This window comes from Eleutherodactylus coqui, chromosome 4 (genome assembly GCF_035609145.1).
Source record: "Eleutherodactylus coqui strain aEleCoq1 chromosome 4, aEleCoq1.hap1, whole genome shotgun sequence".
Taxonomy (NCBI): domain Eukaryota; kingdom Metazoa; phylum Chordata; class Amphibia; order Anura; family Eleutherodactylidae; genus Eleutherodactylus; species Eleutherodactylus coqui.
In genome coordinates this window covers 302,605,886-302,626,672 of record NC_089840.1, presented here as the reverse complement: position 1 = coordinate 302,626,672, position 20,787 = coordinate 302,605,886, and the positions used below count along the sequence as shown (strand labels likewise).

The 20,787-nt window shown below is 48.6% G+C and overlaps 1 protein-coding gene across 1 annotated transcript in view; it reads right to left on the bottom strand.

Moving 5' to 3' along the window:
• The window catches only part of LOC136626431 (uncharacterized), a 54,812-nt gene that overhangs the window by 14,840 nt on the left and 19,185 nt on the right, over positions 1-20,787 (bottom strand). Inside the window, exons 7-10 of the mRNA XM_066601494.1 lie at positions 12,858-13,010; positions 7,805-7,934; positions 6,638-6,712; positions 3,298-3,387 (exon numbers count right to left, since the gene is read on the bottom strand). Coding sequence (XP_066457591.1) covers positions 3,298-3,387; positions 6,638-6,712; positions 7,805-7,934; positions 12,858-13,010 — 448 coding nt within the window. The remainder of the gene's footprint in view (positions 1-3,297; positions 3,388-6,637; positions 6,713-7,804; positions 7,935-12,857; positions 13,011-20,787) is intronic.

The window sequence follows — 20,787 nt, the reverse complement described above, 5'->3', positions numbered from 1 at the left end:
CATTACTTATCCTGTACTGCTCCTGAGTTACATCCTGTATTATACCCCAGAGCTGCACTCACTATTCTGCTGGTGGAGTCACTGTATACATACATTACTTATCCTGTACTGATCCTGAGTTACATCCTGTATTATACCCCAGAGCTGCACTCACTATTCTGCTGGTAGAGTCACTGCGTACATACATTACTTATCCTGTACTGACCCTGAGTTACATCCAGTATTATACTCCAGAGCTGCACTCACTATTCTGCTGGTGGAGGCACTGTGTACATACATTACTTATCCTGTACTGCTCCTGAGTTACATCCTGTATTATACTCCAGAGCTGCACTCACTATTCTGCTGGTGGAGTCACTGTGTACATACATTACTTATCCTGTACTGCTCCTGAGTTACATCCTGTATTATACTCCAGAGCTGCACTCACTATTCTGCTGGTGGAGTCACTGTGTACATACATTACTTATCCTGTACTGATCCTGAGTTACATCCTGTATTATACCCCAGAGCTGCACTCACTATTCTGCTGATGGAGTCACTGTGTACATACATCACTTATCCTGTACTGCTCCTGAGTTACATCCTGTATTATACTCTAGAGCTGCACTCACTGTTCTGCTGGTGGAGTCACTGTGTACATACATTACTTATCCTGTACTGCTCCTGAGTTACATCCTGTATTATACTCCAGAGCTGCACTCACTATTCTGCTGGTGGAGTCACTGTATACATACATTACTTGTCCTGTACTGATCCTGAGTTACATCCTGTATTATACTCCAGAGCTGCACTCACTATTCTGCTGGTGGAGTCACTGTGTACATACATTACTTGTCCTGTACTGCTCCTGAGTTACATCCTGTATTATACTCCAGAGCTGCACTCACTATTCTGCTGGTGGAGTCACTGTATACATACATTACTTGTCCTGTACTGCTCCTGAGTTACATCCTGTATTATACTCCAGAGCTGCACTCACTATTCTGCTGGTGGAGTCACTGTATACATACATTACTTGTCCTGTACTGATCCTGAGTTACATCCTGTATTATACTCCAGAGCTGCACTCACTATTCTGCTGGTGGAGTCACTGTGTACATACATTACTTGTCCTGTACCCATCCTGAGTTACATCCTGTATTATGCTCCAGAGCTGGACGGGGGCCCCTAGACCCTTGGACCTTTGTGTTAGGTCTTCTTAAGTCAGACCAGGAAGAGCAGCGTACTTACGTGTGTAAAGATCATCCTGATTTTTGGGGGGTTTGCACCGCCAAGTATTTGTTGGCATCTAAGCTTAACGCTATATGATGTAAGTGTTTGTGCTCCCCGCTGCAGCAGCAGGAGGACACAAGAACAGTGATCCCCGCTGTTAACTCTCTATATGCCACGATCTACATGGAAGTATGTAAAGGGTTCAACAGACCCACACAATTGCGGAGGGCTGATGGGTTGCCATGGCAACAGGACACCAGATACTGGCGCCCCGGCTTTCCATAGGATTACTATTGTAAGAGATAAGGCATTGCAGTACAGAAGTCCTGCAGTGCATTATCACAGCGATCAGAGCCGTCGGGGTTCAAATCCCCTACAGGAATTAAAAGTGTAAAAAAAAAAACAAAAACCCCATGACATTAGAGACCTTTTTGGCATATTTCCCCTTTTTGTGTAGAAAAATCCTGATAAAAAGAACAAGGAGCGACATATTTGGCCTCACTGTGTGCCTAATGACCCGCACAACAAACCGGACCGGATGTGATCTGCAAGAAAACTGAGAAAATGGTTGTTCTGCTTCTCATAAAGTGATCAAAAAGCCTGATGTAACCAAAAAGGTGCAAATACCCACTGCAGCTCGTCACCCCCCCCCCCCCCCCCACTGCAGCTCGTCACCCCCTCTCCAGCCACGGGGAGGAACGCTACAGGACTGAGTGCAGCCATGTGATAAGACATCTCCAAAAAAGTGGTGTTGTTGTAGTTGTGTCATTTATGCTGCGTGATTAACGAGGCACAAACAATGGCGGGAGCGACGCGCTGGATCCCTGTGCTCAAAAATACGGAACGTTCTAGATAGAATCCTACACGGCTAGACTTGGAAGGGTCCTCCGGGGTCATCAGGTCCGCTAGGGCAGGGATCCCCAACTGCAGTCCTCAGGGACCACCAACAGGTCATGTTTTCAGGATAACCTATTGTAAGAACACCTGTGGCAATGTCTGAGGACCGACAATCATTACATCACCTGTGCAAATCCTGAAAACATGACCTGTTGGTGGTCCCTGAGGACTGGAGTTGGGGAACACTGATCTAGGGTCATCGGGACCTCCGGGGTCATCGGGTCCAGCCCCCCGACTCAGTGCAGGATCACTAAATTATCCCAGATAGATGTCTGTCCTCCTTCAATGGAAGTGTTCAGAGGCCGAACTCCCCACCTCCCATGGCAACCAGTTCCACTCATTGATCCCCCTCACTGTCTAATATCTAATCTGTGTCTCCTCCCTTTCAGTTTCATCCCATTGCTTCTAGTCTTTCCTTGTGCAGATGAGAATAGGGCTGATCCCTCTGCACTGTGACAGCCCCTCAGATATTTGTAGCGTTGCCTGTAGGGCTGATCCCTCTCCACATACATTATATGCACCCAAAAATTGTACTAATAAAACTGCGGTGGCTGCCGGTCCGCGGTCCCTGCCGGTCCGTGGTCGATGCCGGTCCGCAGTGGCTGCCGGCAGAGCACATGGGCAGTAATGCATACAATGCTGCGGGAGAGTCACAGCGCTGTAGGCAACCCGTATGAACGAACCCCAAGAGCTCTGGAGGAGAGCGGCCATATTCTAGATCATCACTGTAAATGTGGCGGGGTTCCCACTTCCAGAACCACCGACAAGTCGTGTCCGAAGGAGTGCGACTGCGCCCAGTCCTGACGCTCCAGCATGCTTCCCCGACTCCAGCACTGCACTCCAGCGTTCTGCTGATGGCCGGGAACCACGAGAGGAGACTCAACTGATTACGCATTCACAGCCTATCGTAGAAAAGCCCTTTAAGTTTTTCCCTTTAACCCTTGGACTGCCAAGCAGTATTAGGGGTCCCACAAAGTCTAGCGGTCCTAGTATTAAGGGGGTACCGCTTGGGCGGAGCACAGAACACATCCTGCTATCAGTGTGACCTCTCCGTGCAGCACTATGACCTCGTGTCCTGTGCCATCACGTGTTGTCTGCAGCACCGTTTAGCTTCCGCTACCTTCAACTGGACAAACTTCTAGCCCTGGGGGATAAGGACCGCCCCCGAGGAGCCAGGACACTCACCTTACACTCAAACTGGATCTTCTGGTTGAGTAGAATCAGCTCCTCGGTGTCCTTCATCCTCTGCACGCTCTCGTTACAGTCTCTGATCAGCTGCCAAACAAACAAGATCATCACAGAAAACAGCAGAAGCAGCAGAGTCTCTTCTGTAAATATTCAGCATCTCTGCTCCTGTCAGTGAATGGGAACCTGTCCTCACAGTTTGCTGCAGCGTATCTGTGGAGATAAAATCTACCATCCTAGAAGCCAGATGATTGTGTGGATCAGATACAACTGGAACAAACTCTCAGCTGTGAGAAGTAGCCAGTCTATAGTGGGTGGCGGCACATCTAGACCCAATCTGCGTTGTAGGCTCGGTGAGGGGAGGCGGCTTCAGGGCAAGGATCACATGCTGGTATCCGCACTGCAGAAGTCCATGCGGATTTGCCACAATCTCCGAAGAATCTACGGCTGACCGCGGAGCGGCACTGAGGGACGTCAACTAGGCGCTAGATTCCACGTTCACCCCTTAGTGACCACCAATACGCCTTTTTACTGGCCTCACTTACAGGCTTTAACCTGCACATGATTCTTGTTACGGTGGTGGCTTGACTAACAGCGAGGCTCCTGCTCTAACCACCGGAAACAGAGGAACCTCAGAACCGAGCAGCCTAACCGCCTACATGCCACAATCAATAGCAACTGCAGCATGTAAGCAGATGGAGAGGGGATGGGCTCTTCTGTCAATCGTTGGCACCCCGCAGTGGAATCACAAAGTACCAATGGGTTCCCATGGCAGCGGGAGGTCTCCAACATCTCCAACACATTATATGTCCCCCAGAGTGCAGCCAGTAGCATCTCCAACACATTATATGTCCTCCAGAGTTCAGCCAGTAACATCTCCAACACATTATATGTCCCCCAGAGTGCAGCCAGTAACATCTCCAACACATTATATGTCCCCAGAGTGCAGCCAGTAACATCTATAACACATTATATGTCCCCCAGAGTTCAGCCAGTAACAACTCCAACACATTATATGTCCCCCAGAGTGCAGCCAGTAACAACTCCAACACATTATATGTCCCCCAGAGTGCAGCCAGTAACAACTCCAACACATTATATGTCCCCCAGAGTGCAGCCAGTAACATCTCCAACACATTATATGTCCCCCAGAGTGCGGCCAGTGACATCTCCAACACATTATATGTCCCCCAGAGTGCGGCCAGTAACATCTACAACACATTATATGTCCTCCAGAGTGCGGCCAGTAGCATCTCCAACACATATGTCCCCCAGAGTGCGGCCAGTAACATCTCCAACACATTATATGTCCCCCAGAGTGCGGCCAGTAGCATCTCCAACCCATTATATGTCCTCCCAGAGTGCAGCCAGTAACATCTCCAACCCATTATATGTCCCCCCAGAGTGCAGCCAGTAACATCTCCAACACATTATATGTCCCCCAGAGTGCAGCCAGTAACATCTCCAACACATTATATGTCCCCCAGAGTGCAACCGGTAACATCTCCAACACATTATATGTCCCCCAGAGTGCAGCCAGTAACATCTCCAACACATTATATGTCCCCAGAGTGCAGCCAGTAACATCTCCAACACATTATATGTCCCCCAGAGTGCGGCCAGTAACATCTATAACACATTATATGTCCCCAGAGTGCACCCAGTAACATCTCCAACACATTCTATGTCCCCCAGAGTGCATCCAGTAACATCTCCACCACATTCTATGTCCCCCAGAGTGCATCCAGTAACATCTCCAACACATTCTATGTCCCCCAGAGTGCGGCCAGTAACATCTCCAACACAGTATATGTCCCGCAGAGTGCAGCCAGTAACATCTCCAACACATTATATGTCCCCCAGAGTGCGGCCAGTAATATTTCCAACACATTATATGTCCCCCAGAGTGCAGCCAGTAACATCTCCAACACATTATATGTCCCCAGAGTGCGGCCAGTAACATCTCCAACACATTATATGTCCCCCAGAGTGCGGCCAGTAACATCTCCAACACATTATATGTCCCCCAGAGTGCAGCCAGTAACATCTCCAACACATTAAATGTCCCCAGAGTGCAGCCAGTAACATCTCCAACACATTATATGTCCCCCAGAGTGCGGCCAGTAACATCTCCAACACATTATATGTCCTCCAGAGTGCAGCCAGTAACATCTCCAACACATTATATGTCCCCCAGAGTGCGGCCAGTAACATCTCCAACACATTATATGTCCCCCAGAGTGCAGACAATAACATCTACAACACATTATATGTCCCTCAGGGTGCGGCCAGTAATATTTCCAACACATTATATGTCCCCCAGAGTGCAGCCAGTAACATCTCCAACACATTATATGTCCCCCAGAGTGCGGCCAGTAACATCTATAAGACATTATATGTCCCCCAGAGTGCAGCCAGTAACATCTCCAACACATTATATGTCCTCCAGAGTGCAGCCAGTAACATCTCCAACACATTATATGTCCCCCAGAGTGCGGCCAGTAACATCTCCAACACATTATATGTCCCCCAGAGTGCAGACAATAACATCTACAACACATTATATGTCCCTCAGGGTGCGGCCAGTAATATTTCCAACACATTATATGTCCCCCAGAGTGCAGCCAGTAACATCTCCAACACATTATATGTCCCCCAGAGTGCGGCCAGTAACATCTATAAGACATTATATGTCCCCCAGAGTGCAGCCAGTAACATCTCCAACACATTATATGTCCCCAGAGTGCGGCCAGTAACATCTCCAACCCATTATATGTCCCCCAGAGTGCGGCCAGTAACATCTCCAACACATTATATGTCCCCCAGAGTGCGGCCAGTAACATCTCCAACCCATCATATGTCCCCCAGAGTGCAGCCAGTAACATCTCCAACCCATCATATGTCCCCCAGAGTGCGGCCAGTAACATCTCCAACACATTATATGTCCCCCAGAGTGCGGCCAGTAACATCTCCAACACATTATATGTCCCCCAGAGTGCGGCCAGTAACATCAACACATTATATGTCCCCCAGAGTGCGGCCAGTAACATCTCCAATACATTATATGTCCCCCAGAGTGCGGCCAGTAACCTCTCCAACACATTATATGTCCCCCAGAGTGCGGCCAGTAACCTCTCCAACACATTATATGTCCCCCAGAGTGACATCTATGCCAGCAGGTAGCTACAGATGATGGGGTGGATTCGGCTCCCGGGCTACGCCATCACTGCAAAGTAATACCGCCAGCTGTGAAAAGTGAATGCGAGCAGCAATGTGTTGTCACGGCAACAGCGGATAAAGCAGGACAGGGAAGATATAATGGTGGCGGCCGTCGTCTCACCTTCTCTACGGCATTGTGGGCCTCCGTCGCCTGCAGCTCCTCACCAGATCCTGGCGCAGAACGCTTCAGAATGTTCTGTGGAGGGAAGAGAACCATCAGGGGTTAACGGGGCTTCTCCTCTGACGTTTTTGACTTCCTTCACTTAAGCAACATGGAGGCCCTTTAACCCCTCACTCACCAGGGCATTCCTAGTAATGCAGGTGATTGTAAGACGAGTCACCAAGGGTCGTCCAGGACTTGTACTCAGGACCCCCAGCGATCAGCAGATATTGGCTCGCCATTAGTGTGCAGAGAGCGCTGTACACATTGCAGTGGTCCAGGGTGGTAATTGCATGAGCAGTTCTCGTTACAATACATGTACAGAGCTGTCTACACAGATTGCTAGGGGTCCTACAGGGCGGACCCCCGTTTATCCACCGCTGATGCCCTAACGTGAGGATACGTCACCAGACATCATCTGACATTATGATTTCCCAGCTTAGCTCGCATGTTGGGCGAGGTCTGATGCGTTTCTAACACTATGCAGGACAGAGCGCCAATGTATACTGTGCCATCCATGCGCCATCAGAAACATGCGTGGGAAGGGGGGCCCCGGGGCGCCGTGGGAAGGGAGGCCCCGGGGCGCCGTGGGAAGGGGGGCCCCGGGGCGCCGTGGGAAGGGGGGCCCCGGGGCGCCGTGGGAAGGGGGGCCCCGGGGTGCCGTGGGAAGGGATCTCTCACATATTGGCTCATTGGTTTTTTTTGCCTTCCTCTGGATCAACAAGGAGGGTGGAAGCAGGCTGACCTGGATGTGGCTCGCCTCCCTTCAGCCTCACAGACTGTGAAGTCTCATCTCCCTCCCTCCGCGCGGCGTCCTACTGTATAAGGTTGTTATATTTACACCTTCGTCTTCCGTAATTCCAAGGAATCTCCCCGTGCCGCCTGCGAACATGTTGCTAACCGCAACGAATCTCTACGGAGGACGGGTGATTGTGCGCAAGATTGTGGGGGGCAGCCGGTGTGTAAAACAGCGCCAAACCTGCTGATGTGGGGCGTTACATGACGAGGGGATCCGGGCGCTACGAAGGGGCTTCATGTGACGGACGCAACATGTATGCAAATATATTGCCCAAGTGGGCGTTTCTGGGAGGCTTTGTGGGCGGGGCTGGCATATGGAAGCCGCCTTACCTGCAGCAGCAGCCGCATGCGAGTGATTCTCTGGAAGGGGAGGATGAGGAAGGACTTGAGGCTCAGTCGCTGGCACACGGCGTCACTCTCCAGCCGCGACAACACTTGCTGGAAACGCGGGTTGTCATTCCTGTCGCAAAGGCAAAGAGAACTCAGTGAACACATCAGGGCGTCCGCGGGGCGAGCGGCGAGATCAGCGCTGCAACACAGACTGCGCAGAGGACGACCGCCCACCCCCGCGGTACCACCAGAGGTCCAGCCACCCAACGGGCGACCGTCTCTACATCCACGCCCAACAGTCAGCCCTTAGCGCCAAGTCCTCCGACACTACATGTCTAATGTGAAGCCCCATAATATACCTCGGCTTGCTGCCAGTGAGTGGGAATAGGCTTCTCACAGCTGAGGACTTGCTGCAGCTGCACCTGACAAGTGGCGTTAGGTCTGCAGAGCATCGCAGCTTCATAGGATGACCCAAGAAACGTCTAACACTTCTAAACGAAGCATCCCGGTCCACAGAGACCCCACAGCAGGTGGACAATGCTGTGACCGTCGAGCCTCCGCCACTTTAAAAGGACTCGTCGCCGGCTGCAAGAAGGCTGCAGCAAAACTGCGACTTCTGACATCTTTAGACATGAAATCTCACCACCGTAATCTAATAAGAAGGGCTTAGATACGCGCTCCGCAGTGCGGTACATCCCATCCACCACCATGTATACACAAACCTTTCCATTCCCTTACAGGCAGCGGCAGGGGCGTAACTAAATACTCAGGGGCCGGGTGAAAAAAGATCAGCCCCACCCACCCAACCTAAACCGCGCTGCATGCAGCCGCAAGACACATTCTGTACACGATCCCGCGCCTCGCCATGAGCTTTTGTCTGAAGTCCTGTAGGCCGGGCTCACAGGAGCGCATGGCTACCGTGTATTACATGTGCGCTGTATGCATCTGCGATACACGCTATATCGCCATATAGTTCCGCTCACATTTGCAAGCATAAATTGCGTAATACAGGAGATCCCCAGGTTATACCAGCAGGCTCCATATCACTATATACAGGAGATGTATAACTTATACCAGCTGTACATATATGATTATATACAGGAGATACCCAGGTTATACCAGCATGCTCCATATCACTATATACGGGAGATGTATAACGTATGTAGCTGTACATATATAATTATATACAGGAGATACCCAGGTTATACCAGCATGCTCCATATCACTATATACAGGATGTATAACTTATACCAGCTGTACATATATAATTATATACAGGAGACACCCAGGTTATACCAGCATGCTCCATATCACTATATACAAGAGATGTATAAATTATACCAGCTGTACATATATAATTATATACAGGAGATACCCAGGTTTTATCAGCATGCTCCATATCACTATATACAGGGAGATCCCCAGGTTATACCAGCATGCTCCATATCACTATATACAGGGAGATGTATAACATATACCAGCTGTACATATATAATTATATACAGGAGACACCCAGGTTATACCAGCATGCTCCATATCACTATATACAGGAGATATATAACTTATACCAGCTGTACATATATAATATACAGGAGATACCCAGGTTATACCAGCATGCTCCATATCACTATATACAGGAGATGTATAACTTATACCAGCTCTACATATATTATTATATACAGGAGATACCCAGGTTATACCAGCATGCTCCATATCACTATATACAGGAGATGTATAACATATACCAGCTGTACATATATAATTATATACAGGAGATCCCCAGGTTATACCAGCATGCTCCATATCACTATATACAGGGAGATGTATAACTTATACCAGCTATACATATATAATTATATACAGGAGATCCCCAGGTTATACCAGCATGCTCCATATCACTATATACAGTGAGATACCCAGGTTATACCATCCTGCTCCATATCACTATATACAGGGAGATCCCCAGGTTATACCATCCTGCTCCATACCACTATATACAGGGAGATCCCCAGGTTATACCAGCATGCTCCATATCACTATATACAGGAGATGTATAACTTATACCAGCTGTACATATATAATTATATACAGGAGATCCCCAGGTTATACCAGCATGCTCCATATCACTATATACAGGGAGATGTATAACTTATACCAGCTATACATATATAATTATATACAGGAGATCCCCAGGTTATACCAGCATGCTCCATATCACTATATACAGTGAGATACCCAGGTTATACCATCCTGCTCCATATCACTATATACAGGGAGATCCCCAGGTTATACCATCCTGCTCCATACCACTATATACAGGGAGATCCCCAGGTTATACCAGCATGCTCCATATCACTATATACAGGAGATGTATAACTTATACCAGCTGTACATATATAATTATATACAGGAGATCCCCAGGTTATACCAGCATGCTCCATATCACTATATACAGGAGATATATAACTTATACCAGCTGTACATATATAATTATATACAGGAGATACCCAGGTTATACCAGCATGCTCCATATCACTATATACAGGAGATGTATAACTTATACCAGCTGTACATATATAATTATATACAGGAGATACCAAGGTTATACCAGCATGCTCCATATCACTATATACAGGAGATGTATAACTTATACCAGCTGTACATTTATAATTATATACAGGATATACCCAGGTTATACCAGCATGCTCCATATCACTATATACAGGATGTATAACTTATACCAGCTTATATGCAGGAGATACCCAGTTTATACCACCATGCTCCATATCACTATATACAGGAGATGCCCAGGTTATACTAGCATGGTCCATATCACTATAAACAGCAGATACCCAGGTTATACTAGGGTTGGGACATCGAAAACAGATATATTTTTGTGTCGATGTCCCAATCTTAGCTTATACCAGCATGCTCCATATTACTATATACAGCGAGATACCCAGGTTATACCAGCAAGCTCCATATCACTATATACAGGAGACACCCAGGTTATACTACCATGCTCCATATCACTATATACAGGAGCTACCCAGGTTATACCATCCTGCTCCATATTACTATGCACAAGAGCTACCCAGGTTATACCATCCTGCTCCATATTACTATATACAGGAGCTACCCAGGTTATACCATCCTGCTCCATACCACTATATACAGGGAGATACCCAGGTTATACCATCCTGCTCCATATCACTATATACAGGAGATCCCCAGGTTATACCAGCATGCTCCATATCACTATATACAGGAGCTGTATAACTTATACCAGCTGTACATATATAATTATATACAGGAGATACCCAGGTAATAGCAGCTTGCTCCATATCACTATATACAGGATGTATACCTTATACCAGCAGTACATATATAACTATATACAGGAGATGCCCAGGTTATACCAGCATGCTGTATATCACTATATACAGGATGTATAACTTATACCAGCTGTACATATATAATTATATACAGGGGATACCAAGGTTATACCAGCATAATCCATATAACTATATACAGGATGTATAACTTATAGTAGCTGTATATATATAATTATATACAGGGGATACCCAGGTTATACCAGCATAATCCGTATCACTATCTACAGGATGTATAACTTATAGTAGCTGTACATAGATAATTATATACAGGGGATACCCAGGTTATACCAGTATGCTCCATATAACTATATACAGGAGATGTATAACCTACACCAGCTGTACATATATAATTATATACAGGATATACCCAGGTTATACCAGCATGCTTGATATCACTATATATCAGCTGTACATATATAATTATATACAGGGGATACCCAGATTATACCAGCATACTCCATATCACTATATACAGGATGTATAACTTACACCAGCTTATACGCAGGAGATACCCAGGTTATACCAGCATGCTCCATATCACTATATACATGGGATCCCCAGGTTATACCAGCATGCTCCATATCACTATATACATGGGATTCCCAGGTTATACCAACATGCTCCATATCACTATATACACGGGATTCCCAAGTTATACCAGCATGCTCCATATCACTATATACATGGGATTCCCAGGTTATACCAACATGCTCCATATCACTATATACAGGGGATTCCCAGGTTATACCAGCATGCTCCATATCACTATATACAGGGGATACCCAGGTTATACCAGCATGCTCCATATCACTATATACAGGATACAGGATACAGGATATACAGGGAACTATGCAGTGTATTGGCGCCACCGCTGAGGGTTCGGTGAGCAGAAGCTGAGGGCGATTACCCGCTGGCGTTGTGACAGATCAGTGTAAGAAGAAACGTGTACCGTTTTTCGCACATAAATTTGCAACTTCTTTTTGCACCATTTTCACTTCCAGTGGGTGGAGCTGAAGGGAGTGGGCGGGGCTTATCACAGGGCTTACCTGGCAGAGTTACTAAATAGAAGCAATCTACTCACATCCGCCTGTAGATTTCACATTCTGCCACGAGGACTCACAAAGATGCGCCTCTTATTATATTTGGCGCATTCTTCCCCGGCGCACATGGGATTGGGACTGGCATATGGAATGCCGCCGTTATCATGGACGTCTCGCTACAAGACTACACTCTAGGCGGGCGCCATACGGGACCTGAAGATCACTGTTGGACTGCAACATGGCGGCTAAGGGTGGTCAGCGGCGTCAGGCTGCGAGTGCTGGATGAGGTCGATGAAGAGAACGCAACACAGGTGACCTGCTCCATAAACTGCGCGGCGCCGGAACGGCTCAACTGTAGAACAATAGCGAGTTGCACAAAGGTTTGGGTTGTGTACGGTTTTCTGAGGCTTTATGTTGGCGGCCGCGCAGCCTGAACCGCAGGCCGAAGTCCGTGCACATCAACTGCATGCGGCTCCTACCAGTAGAGGGCAGCACTCAGTGGCATGCAGTTGCATGCAGCGTGGGCTGCCAGTATTTAACATTGGGACCCGCCATCGCTCCTGACCGGAGAAGGATGGGGCCCCGGGGGTGGCCCGTGGGGGCCGCAGCTCTACTTACATCAGCCTTTGGAAGGTCCTGTCCTGGTAACTCTGGTTGGTGACGTACGGTAGGTAGACCCTGCGGAAGGTGGGTTCGTGGGCGATCAGCACGTCGCACACCTGGAACTTGTACATGTTGCTCTCAAACTCTTCTTCCAGGTCAAAGAGGAAACTGATGGGAGAGAAAAACACGTCAAACGGCGCTGAAACCCGCGACAACTTACGTAAGTCTGTCCCTGGGCGAGGGGGGGGCGACAACCAACACAGCCGCCATTACAGCTGGTCGTCGGCCGGCTCTGCCGCAGATCTTCCAATCTGTGGCGCATCTACCAGTGAGGACGCCATACTGGCCGCAGCTAGGAAATGCGGAGCGCCAACCACTCATCGCAGACTCCACCCTGCAGGTGGTCGCTCCTTTCGGCTGTGTGGCAGTCGGTTGCTCTAGCGTTGGATTCCATAAGGGGCTCATCCACACAGACCAATGCTGGACACCAACAGGGACTATTCAGGGGGGGGGGGGGGGTGAAAACGCAATGCTCAAGCGCAGAACACGCTACGTATTTGCGGACCAAGACCTGCATACGTGTGAATGAGCCCCGAGTGTGGAACAAGGATGGCTGCAGCAAAAGAAACGTGACGGAGCGGCACCGCCCTGTCGTGGGAACCGCTAGCGCATGTGTAAGCAGATAACTAATCCTGAATACTACAAGAATACCTGCTTACCAACGTGTGCAAGCCCCGCCCCCACGGCAACCAGCTGTGCTGAACCACTCACCATGCTATGCAAGCCCCGCCCCCACAGCAACCAGCTGCGCCCATCCGCTCACCATCCAACGCAAGCCGCGCTCCACAGTAACCAGCTGCACCGAACCACTCACCATCCTATGCAAGCCCCGCCCCCACAACAACCAGCTGTGCTGAACCACTCACCATCCTATGCAAGCCCCGCCCCCACAACAACCAGCTGTGCTGAACCACTCACTATTCTATGCAAGGCCCGCCCCAACAGCAACCAGCTGCACCGAACCCCTCACCATCCTATGCAAGCCCCGCCCCCACAGCAACCAGCTGCGACGAACCACTCACCATCCTATGCAAGCCCCGCCCCCACAGCAACCAGCTGCGACGAACCACTCACCATCTCATGCAAGCCCCGCCCCCACAGCAACCAGCTGCGACGAACCACTCACCATCTCATGCAAGCCCCGCCCTCACAGCAAACAGCTGTGCTGAACCACTCACCATGCTATGCAAGCCCCACCCCACAACACCCAGCTGCGCCGAACCACTCATCATGCTATGCAAGCCCCGCCCCAACAGCAACCAGCTGTGCTGAATCAGTCACTATCCTATGCAAGCCCCGCCCCAACAGCAACCAGCTGCGACGAACCACTCACCATCCTATGCAAGCCCCGCCCCCACAGCAACCAGCTGCGACGAACCACTCACCATCTCATGCAAGCCCCGCCCCCACAGCAACCAGCTGCGACGAACCACTCACCATCTCATGCAAGCCCCGCCCTCACAGCAAACAGCTGTGCTGAACCACTCACCATGCTATGCAAGCCCCACCCCACAACACCCAGCTGCGCCGAACCACTCATCATGCTATGCAAGCCCCGCCCCAACAGCAACCAGCTGTGCTGAATCAGTCACTATCCTATGCAAGCCCCGCCCCAACAGCAACCAGCTGCGCCCATCCGCTCACCAACCAACGCAAGCCGCGCTCCACAGTAACTAGCTGCACCGAACCACTCACCATCCTATGCAAGCCCCACCCCAACAGCAACCAGCTGCACCGAACCCCTCACCATGCTATGCAAGCCCCGCCCCCACAGCAACCAGCTGCACCGAACCCCTCACCATACAAGCCTCGCCCCACCCTGATATACTATGTATATCAGGGGTCAGTACAGAGATCTCTCCCATCATCTATTATACCCAGGACTGTAACAAGGGGGCGCTCTAATAACTGTATAATATATCAGGGGTCAGTACAGAGATCTCTCCCATCATCTATTATACCCAGGACTGTAACAAGGGGGCGCTCTACTAACGATGTATAATATATCAGGGGTCAGTATAGAGATCTCTGCCCATCCTCTATTATACCCAGGACTGTAACAAGGGGGCGCTCTAATAACTATGTATAATATATCAGGGGTCAGTACAGAGATCTCTCCCATCATCTATTATACCCAGGACTGTAACAAGGGGGCGCTCTAATAACTATGTATAATATATCAGGGGTCAGTATAGAGATCTCTGCCCATCCTCTATTATACCCAGGACTGTAACAAGGGGGCGCTCTAATCACTATGTATAGGAATATCAGGGGTCAGTACAGAGATCTCTCCCATCATCTATTATACCCAGGACTATAACAAGGGGGCGCTCTACTAACGATGTATAATATATCAGGGGTCAGTATAGAGATCTCTGCCCATCCTCTATTATACCCAGGACTGTAACAAGGGGGCGCTCTAATAACTATGTATAGATATATCAGGAGTTAGTACAGAGATCTCTCTCATCATCTATTATACCCAGGACTGTAACAAGGGGGCACTCTAATAACTATGTATAATATATCAGGGGTCAGTATAGAGATCTCTGCCCATCCTCTATTATACCCAGGACTGTAACAAGGGGGCGCTCTAATCACTATGTATAGGAATATCAGGGGTCAGTACAGAGATCTCTCCCATCCTCTATTATACCCAGGACTGTAACAAGGGGGCGCTCTAATAACTATGTATAATATATCAGGGGTCAGTACAGAGATCTCTCCCATCATCTATTATACCCAGGACTGTAACAAGGGGGCACTCTAATAACTATGTATAATATATCAGGGGTCAGTACAGAGATCTTTCCCATCATCTATTATAGCCAGGATTGTAACAAGGGGGCGCTCTAATAACTATGTATAGATATATCAGGTCAGTACAGAGATCTCTCCCATCATCTATTATACCCAGGACTGTAACAAGGGGGCGCTCTAATAACTATGTATAATATATCAGGGGTCAGTACAGAGATCTCTACCATCATTTATTATACCCAGGACTGTAACAAGGGGGCGCTCTAATAACTATGTATAGGAATATCAGGGGTCAGTACAGAGATCTCTCCCATCCTCTATTATACCCAGGACTGTAACAAGGGGGCGCTCTAATAACTATGTATAGATATATCAGGGGTCAGTACAGAGATCTCTTCCATCATCTATTATACCCAGGACTGTAACAAGGGGGCGCTCTAATAACTATGTATAGATATATCAGGGGTCAGTACAGAGATCTCTCCCATCATCTATTATACCCAGGACTATAACAAGGAGGTGCTCTAATAACTATGTATAGATATATCAGGTCAGTACAGAGATCTCTCCATCATCTATTATACCGAGGACTGTAACAAGGGGGCGCTCTAATAACTATGTATAATATATCAGGGGTCAGTACAGAGATCTCTCCCATCATCTATTATACCCAGGACTGTAACAAAGGGGCGCTCTAATAACTATGTATAATATATCAGGGGTCAGTACAGAGATCTCTCCCATCATCTATTATACCCAGGACTGTAACAAGGAGGCGCTCTAATAACTATGTATAATATATCAGGGGTCAATACAGAGATCTCTCTCATCATCTATTATACCCAGGACTGTAACAAGGGGGCGCTCTAATAACTATGTATAATATATCAGGGGTCAGTACAGAGATCTCTCCCATCATCTATTATACCCAGGACTGTAACAAGGAGGCGCTCTAATAACTATGTATAATATATCAGGGGTCAATACAGAGATCTCTCTCATCATCTATTATACCCAGGACTGTAACAAGGGGGCGCTCTAATAACTATGTATAATATATATGGGGTCAGTACAGAGATCTCTCTCATCATCTATTATACCCAGGACTGTAACAAGGAGAAGCTCTAATAACTATGTATAATATATCAGGGGTCAGTACAGAGATCTCTCCCATCATCTATTATACCAGGACTGTAACAAGGGGGCGCTCTAATAACTATGTATAATATATCAGGGGTCAGTAGAAAGATCTCTCCCATTATCTATTATACCCAGGACTGTAACAAGGGGGCGCTCTCTACATCTGGAGGATAGACGGTTTCTACAATATAGAAGGGCTTCTTTACTGTAAGAGCAGTGAGACTGTGGACCTCTCTCCTGATGACGCAGTGACGGTGGTACGATATAAGAGGTTCTGGATGCCTGTCTTGAGTGTTACAATATTACTGATTACTCAGGAGGGTTGGGGATCCGGGGATTATTCTGATTGCGGTCGGGAAGGAATTTCTTTCCCCTTAACCCCTTCCGTCACAGGATGTAACTGTACGTCGTGGCAGGGAGGTAATTAGCGCAACAAGGTGTACAGTTACGCCCTGAGGAAAGTGCAACATCAGAAGAGAGCTCAAGCTATCCGGCAGTGGGAGTTGGCTGTTACTGATAGTGGGCCTCCCTCTGCAACAGCGGGGGTGCATAGGGACAGCGACCCTCACTGCTAACCCCTTCCCTGCCGCGATCTATGTAGATTGCAGCATGTAAAGGGTCCACAGAGGAAGAACACTCCCTCTTGTGATGAAATCGCGGAGTGCCCGAGTTACCATGGCAACAGGACGCCAGCTACAGGGGGCCTGCATTGCCATTGCCTATGATCGCTAACAGGTATGATAAAGCATTGCAGGACAGAAGTCCTGCAATGCCTAATCATAGCGATCATAGGTGTGATTGTGCAAGTCCCCCACAGGGACATAAGAAGTGTAAAAAAAAATAAAATGCTAAAAAACAAAAAACAAAAAAAAAAAAAGCTTTGTTTTTGTTTTTTCCATTATAAGCACGACATTTTTTTTTAAAGATTAAAATCCCACTTTTTGGTTTCGCCGTAACCGTAACGACCCGTACAATAAAGTGATCAATCTTTTTATTCTGCATAGCAAAAGGCGTTAAAAAAACACCGCACTAAAAAACTGCAAAATGCTTATTTTTTTTCATTTAGCCCCTCAAAAAAACACAATAAGTGATGAAAAAAGCAGCATGAACCCCAAAGAGGTACCAATAGAATCTCCAGCTCCTCCCGGAGTAAACGAACCCTCACAGAGCGCCGGCCGTGGAAAAATAAAAAGGTTACAGGTAGAGATGAGCGAGCACCAAAATGCTCGGGTGCTCGTTACTCGGGACGAAATTTTCGCGATGCTCGAGGGTTCGTTTCGAATAACGAACCCCATTGAAGTCAATGGGCGACCCGAGCATTTTTGTATATCGCCGATGCTCGCTAAGGTTTTCATGTGTGAAAATCTGGGCAATTCAAGAAAGTGATGGGAACGACACAGAAACGGATAGGGCAGGCGAGGGGCTACATGTTGGGCTGCATCTCAAGTTCACAGGTCCCACTATTAAGCCACAATAGCGGCAAGAGTGCCCCCCCCCCCTCCCAACAACTTTTACTTCTGAAAAGCCCTCATTAGCATGGCATACCTTAGCTAAGCACCACACTACCCCCAACAAAGCACAATCACTGCCTGCATGACACTCCGCTGACACTTCTCCTGGGTTACATGCTGCCAAATCCCCCCCCCCCCACGACCCAGTGTCCACAGCGCACACCAAACTGTCCCTGCCCAGCCTTCAGCTGCCCTCATGCCACGCCACCCTCATGTCTATTTATAAGTGCATCTGCCATGAGGAGGAACCGCAGGCACACACTGCAGAGGTTGGCACGGCTAGGCAGCGACCCTCTTTAAAAGGGGCGGGGCGATAGCCCAACATGCTGTACAGAAGAAATGAGAAATATAATCCTGTGCCACCTCCATCAGGAGCTGCACACGTGGGCATAGCAATGGGGAACCTATGTGCCACACACTATTCATTCTGTCAAGGTGTCTGCATCCCCCAGTCAGACTGCGGTTTTTAATTCATAGACACAGGCAGGTACAACTCCCTATTGTGAAGTCCCTGTGGACCCACAGCATGGGTGGCTCCCTGGAACCCACCGGTGGTACACAGAAATATCCCATTGCATTGCCCATCACAGCTGAGGTAATGTCATGTTTAATGCAGGTGGGCTTCGGCCCACACTGCATGCCCCAGTCAGACTGGGGTTCTTTAGAAGTGGACACATGTAGTTACAACTCCCTGTGGACCCACAGCATGGGTGAGTGCCAGGAAGCCACCGGCGGTACATAAATATATCCCATTGCAGTGCCCAGCACAGCTGAGGTAACGTCAGCTGTAATGCAGGTGGGCTAAAAATTAATTGGATTACACTGTAGGCGAGGGCCCACAAAAATTGGTGTACCAACAGTACTAATGTACCTGAGAAAAATTGCCCATGCCCAACCAAGAGGGCAGGTGAAACCCATTAATCGCTTTGGTTAATGTGGCTTAATTGGTAACTAGGCCTGGAGGCAGCCCAGTTAAAATAAAAATTGGTTGAGAAGAAAGTTCCAACGCTTTAATGAGCATTGAAACGTATAAAAATTGTTTAGAAAAATTATATGACTGAGCCTTGTGGGCCGAAGAAAAATTGCCCATTCGGCGTGATTATGTGAGGTTTCAGGAGGAGGAGCAGGAGGAGGAGGAATATTATACACAGATTGATGAAGCAAAAAGGTCCCCGTTTTTGATGGGGATAGAGAACGATGCTTCCATCCGCGGGTGCAGCCTACGTATTGCTTACGTATCGCTGCTGTCCGCTGGTGGAGAAGAGAAGTCTGGGGAAATCCAGGCTTTGTTCATCTTGATGAGTGTAAGCCTGTCGGCACTGTCGGTTGACAGGTGGGTACGCTTATCCGTGATGATTCCCCCAGCCGCACTAAACACCCTCTCTGACAAGACGCTAGCCGCAGGACAAGCAAGCACCTCCAGGGCATACAGCGTGAGTTCAGGCCACGTGTCCAGCTTCGACACCCAGTAGTTGTAGGGGGTAGAGGCGTCACGGAGGACGGTCGTGCGATCGGCTACGTACTCCCTCACCATCCTTTTACAGTGCTCCCGCCGACTCAGCCTTGACTGGGGACCGGTGACACAGTCTTGCTGGGGAGCCATAAAGCTGGCAAAGGCCTTGGAGAATGTTCCCCTGCCTGCGCTGTACATGCTGCCTGATCTCTGCGCCTCCCCTGCTACCTGGCCCTCGGAACTGCGCCTTCTGCCACTAGCGCTGTCGGATGGGAAGTTTACCATCAGTTTGTCCGCCAGGGTCCTGTGGTATAGCATCATTCTCGAACCCCTTTCCTCTTCAGGTATGAGAGTGGGAAGGTTCTCCTTATACCGTGGGTCGAGCAGTGTGTACACCCAGTAATCCGTAGTGGCCAGAATGCGTGTAACGCGAGGGTCACGAGAAAGGCATCCTAACATGAAGTCCGCCATGTGTGCTAGGGTACCTGTACGCAACACATGGCTGTCCTCGCTAGGAAGATCACTTTCAGGATCCTCCTCCTCCTCGTATGCTGTGAGCTGCTTAAGAAAACAGCAGGTGACTGGGGACAAGAGGTAGGAGAGTGGGAGGGAAAGTAGGTGAGCGAGCCAAGGGGGGGCGGAGCTTAGGACAGGATGTAGAAAGGAGGGAGCGGAAGAAGGGAAGCAGAAGAAGAAAGGCACGAGGAGAAGAGGTGATCGGTGAACGGAGAAGACGCCCGCCCGCCCGCCCGGTAAGTAGGGTAGAGAGGTGGAGGATGCAGAGTAGGTGGTTAGTTAGGAAGTCGTCACAGCTAGTGGTTGGCCCGGAAGTAGTCCATGCTGGGTTAGGGTTAGAGAGGAAGGTTCGCAAGCCCAAGGACCGGGGCTTACGAACGTCCTTGGCAGACGGTTATGGACTGTAATATACCAGCTTTGCAGCATGGATAGGGTTTTTCAGAAAAGTTATGAACATTAATGTTATTTACAAGTTATTCAATAAAGCTGTGGCCTACCCCACGTT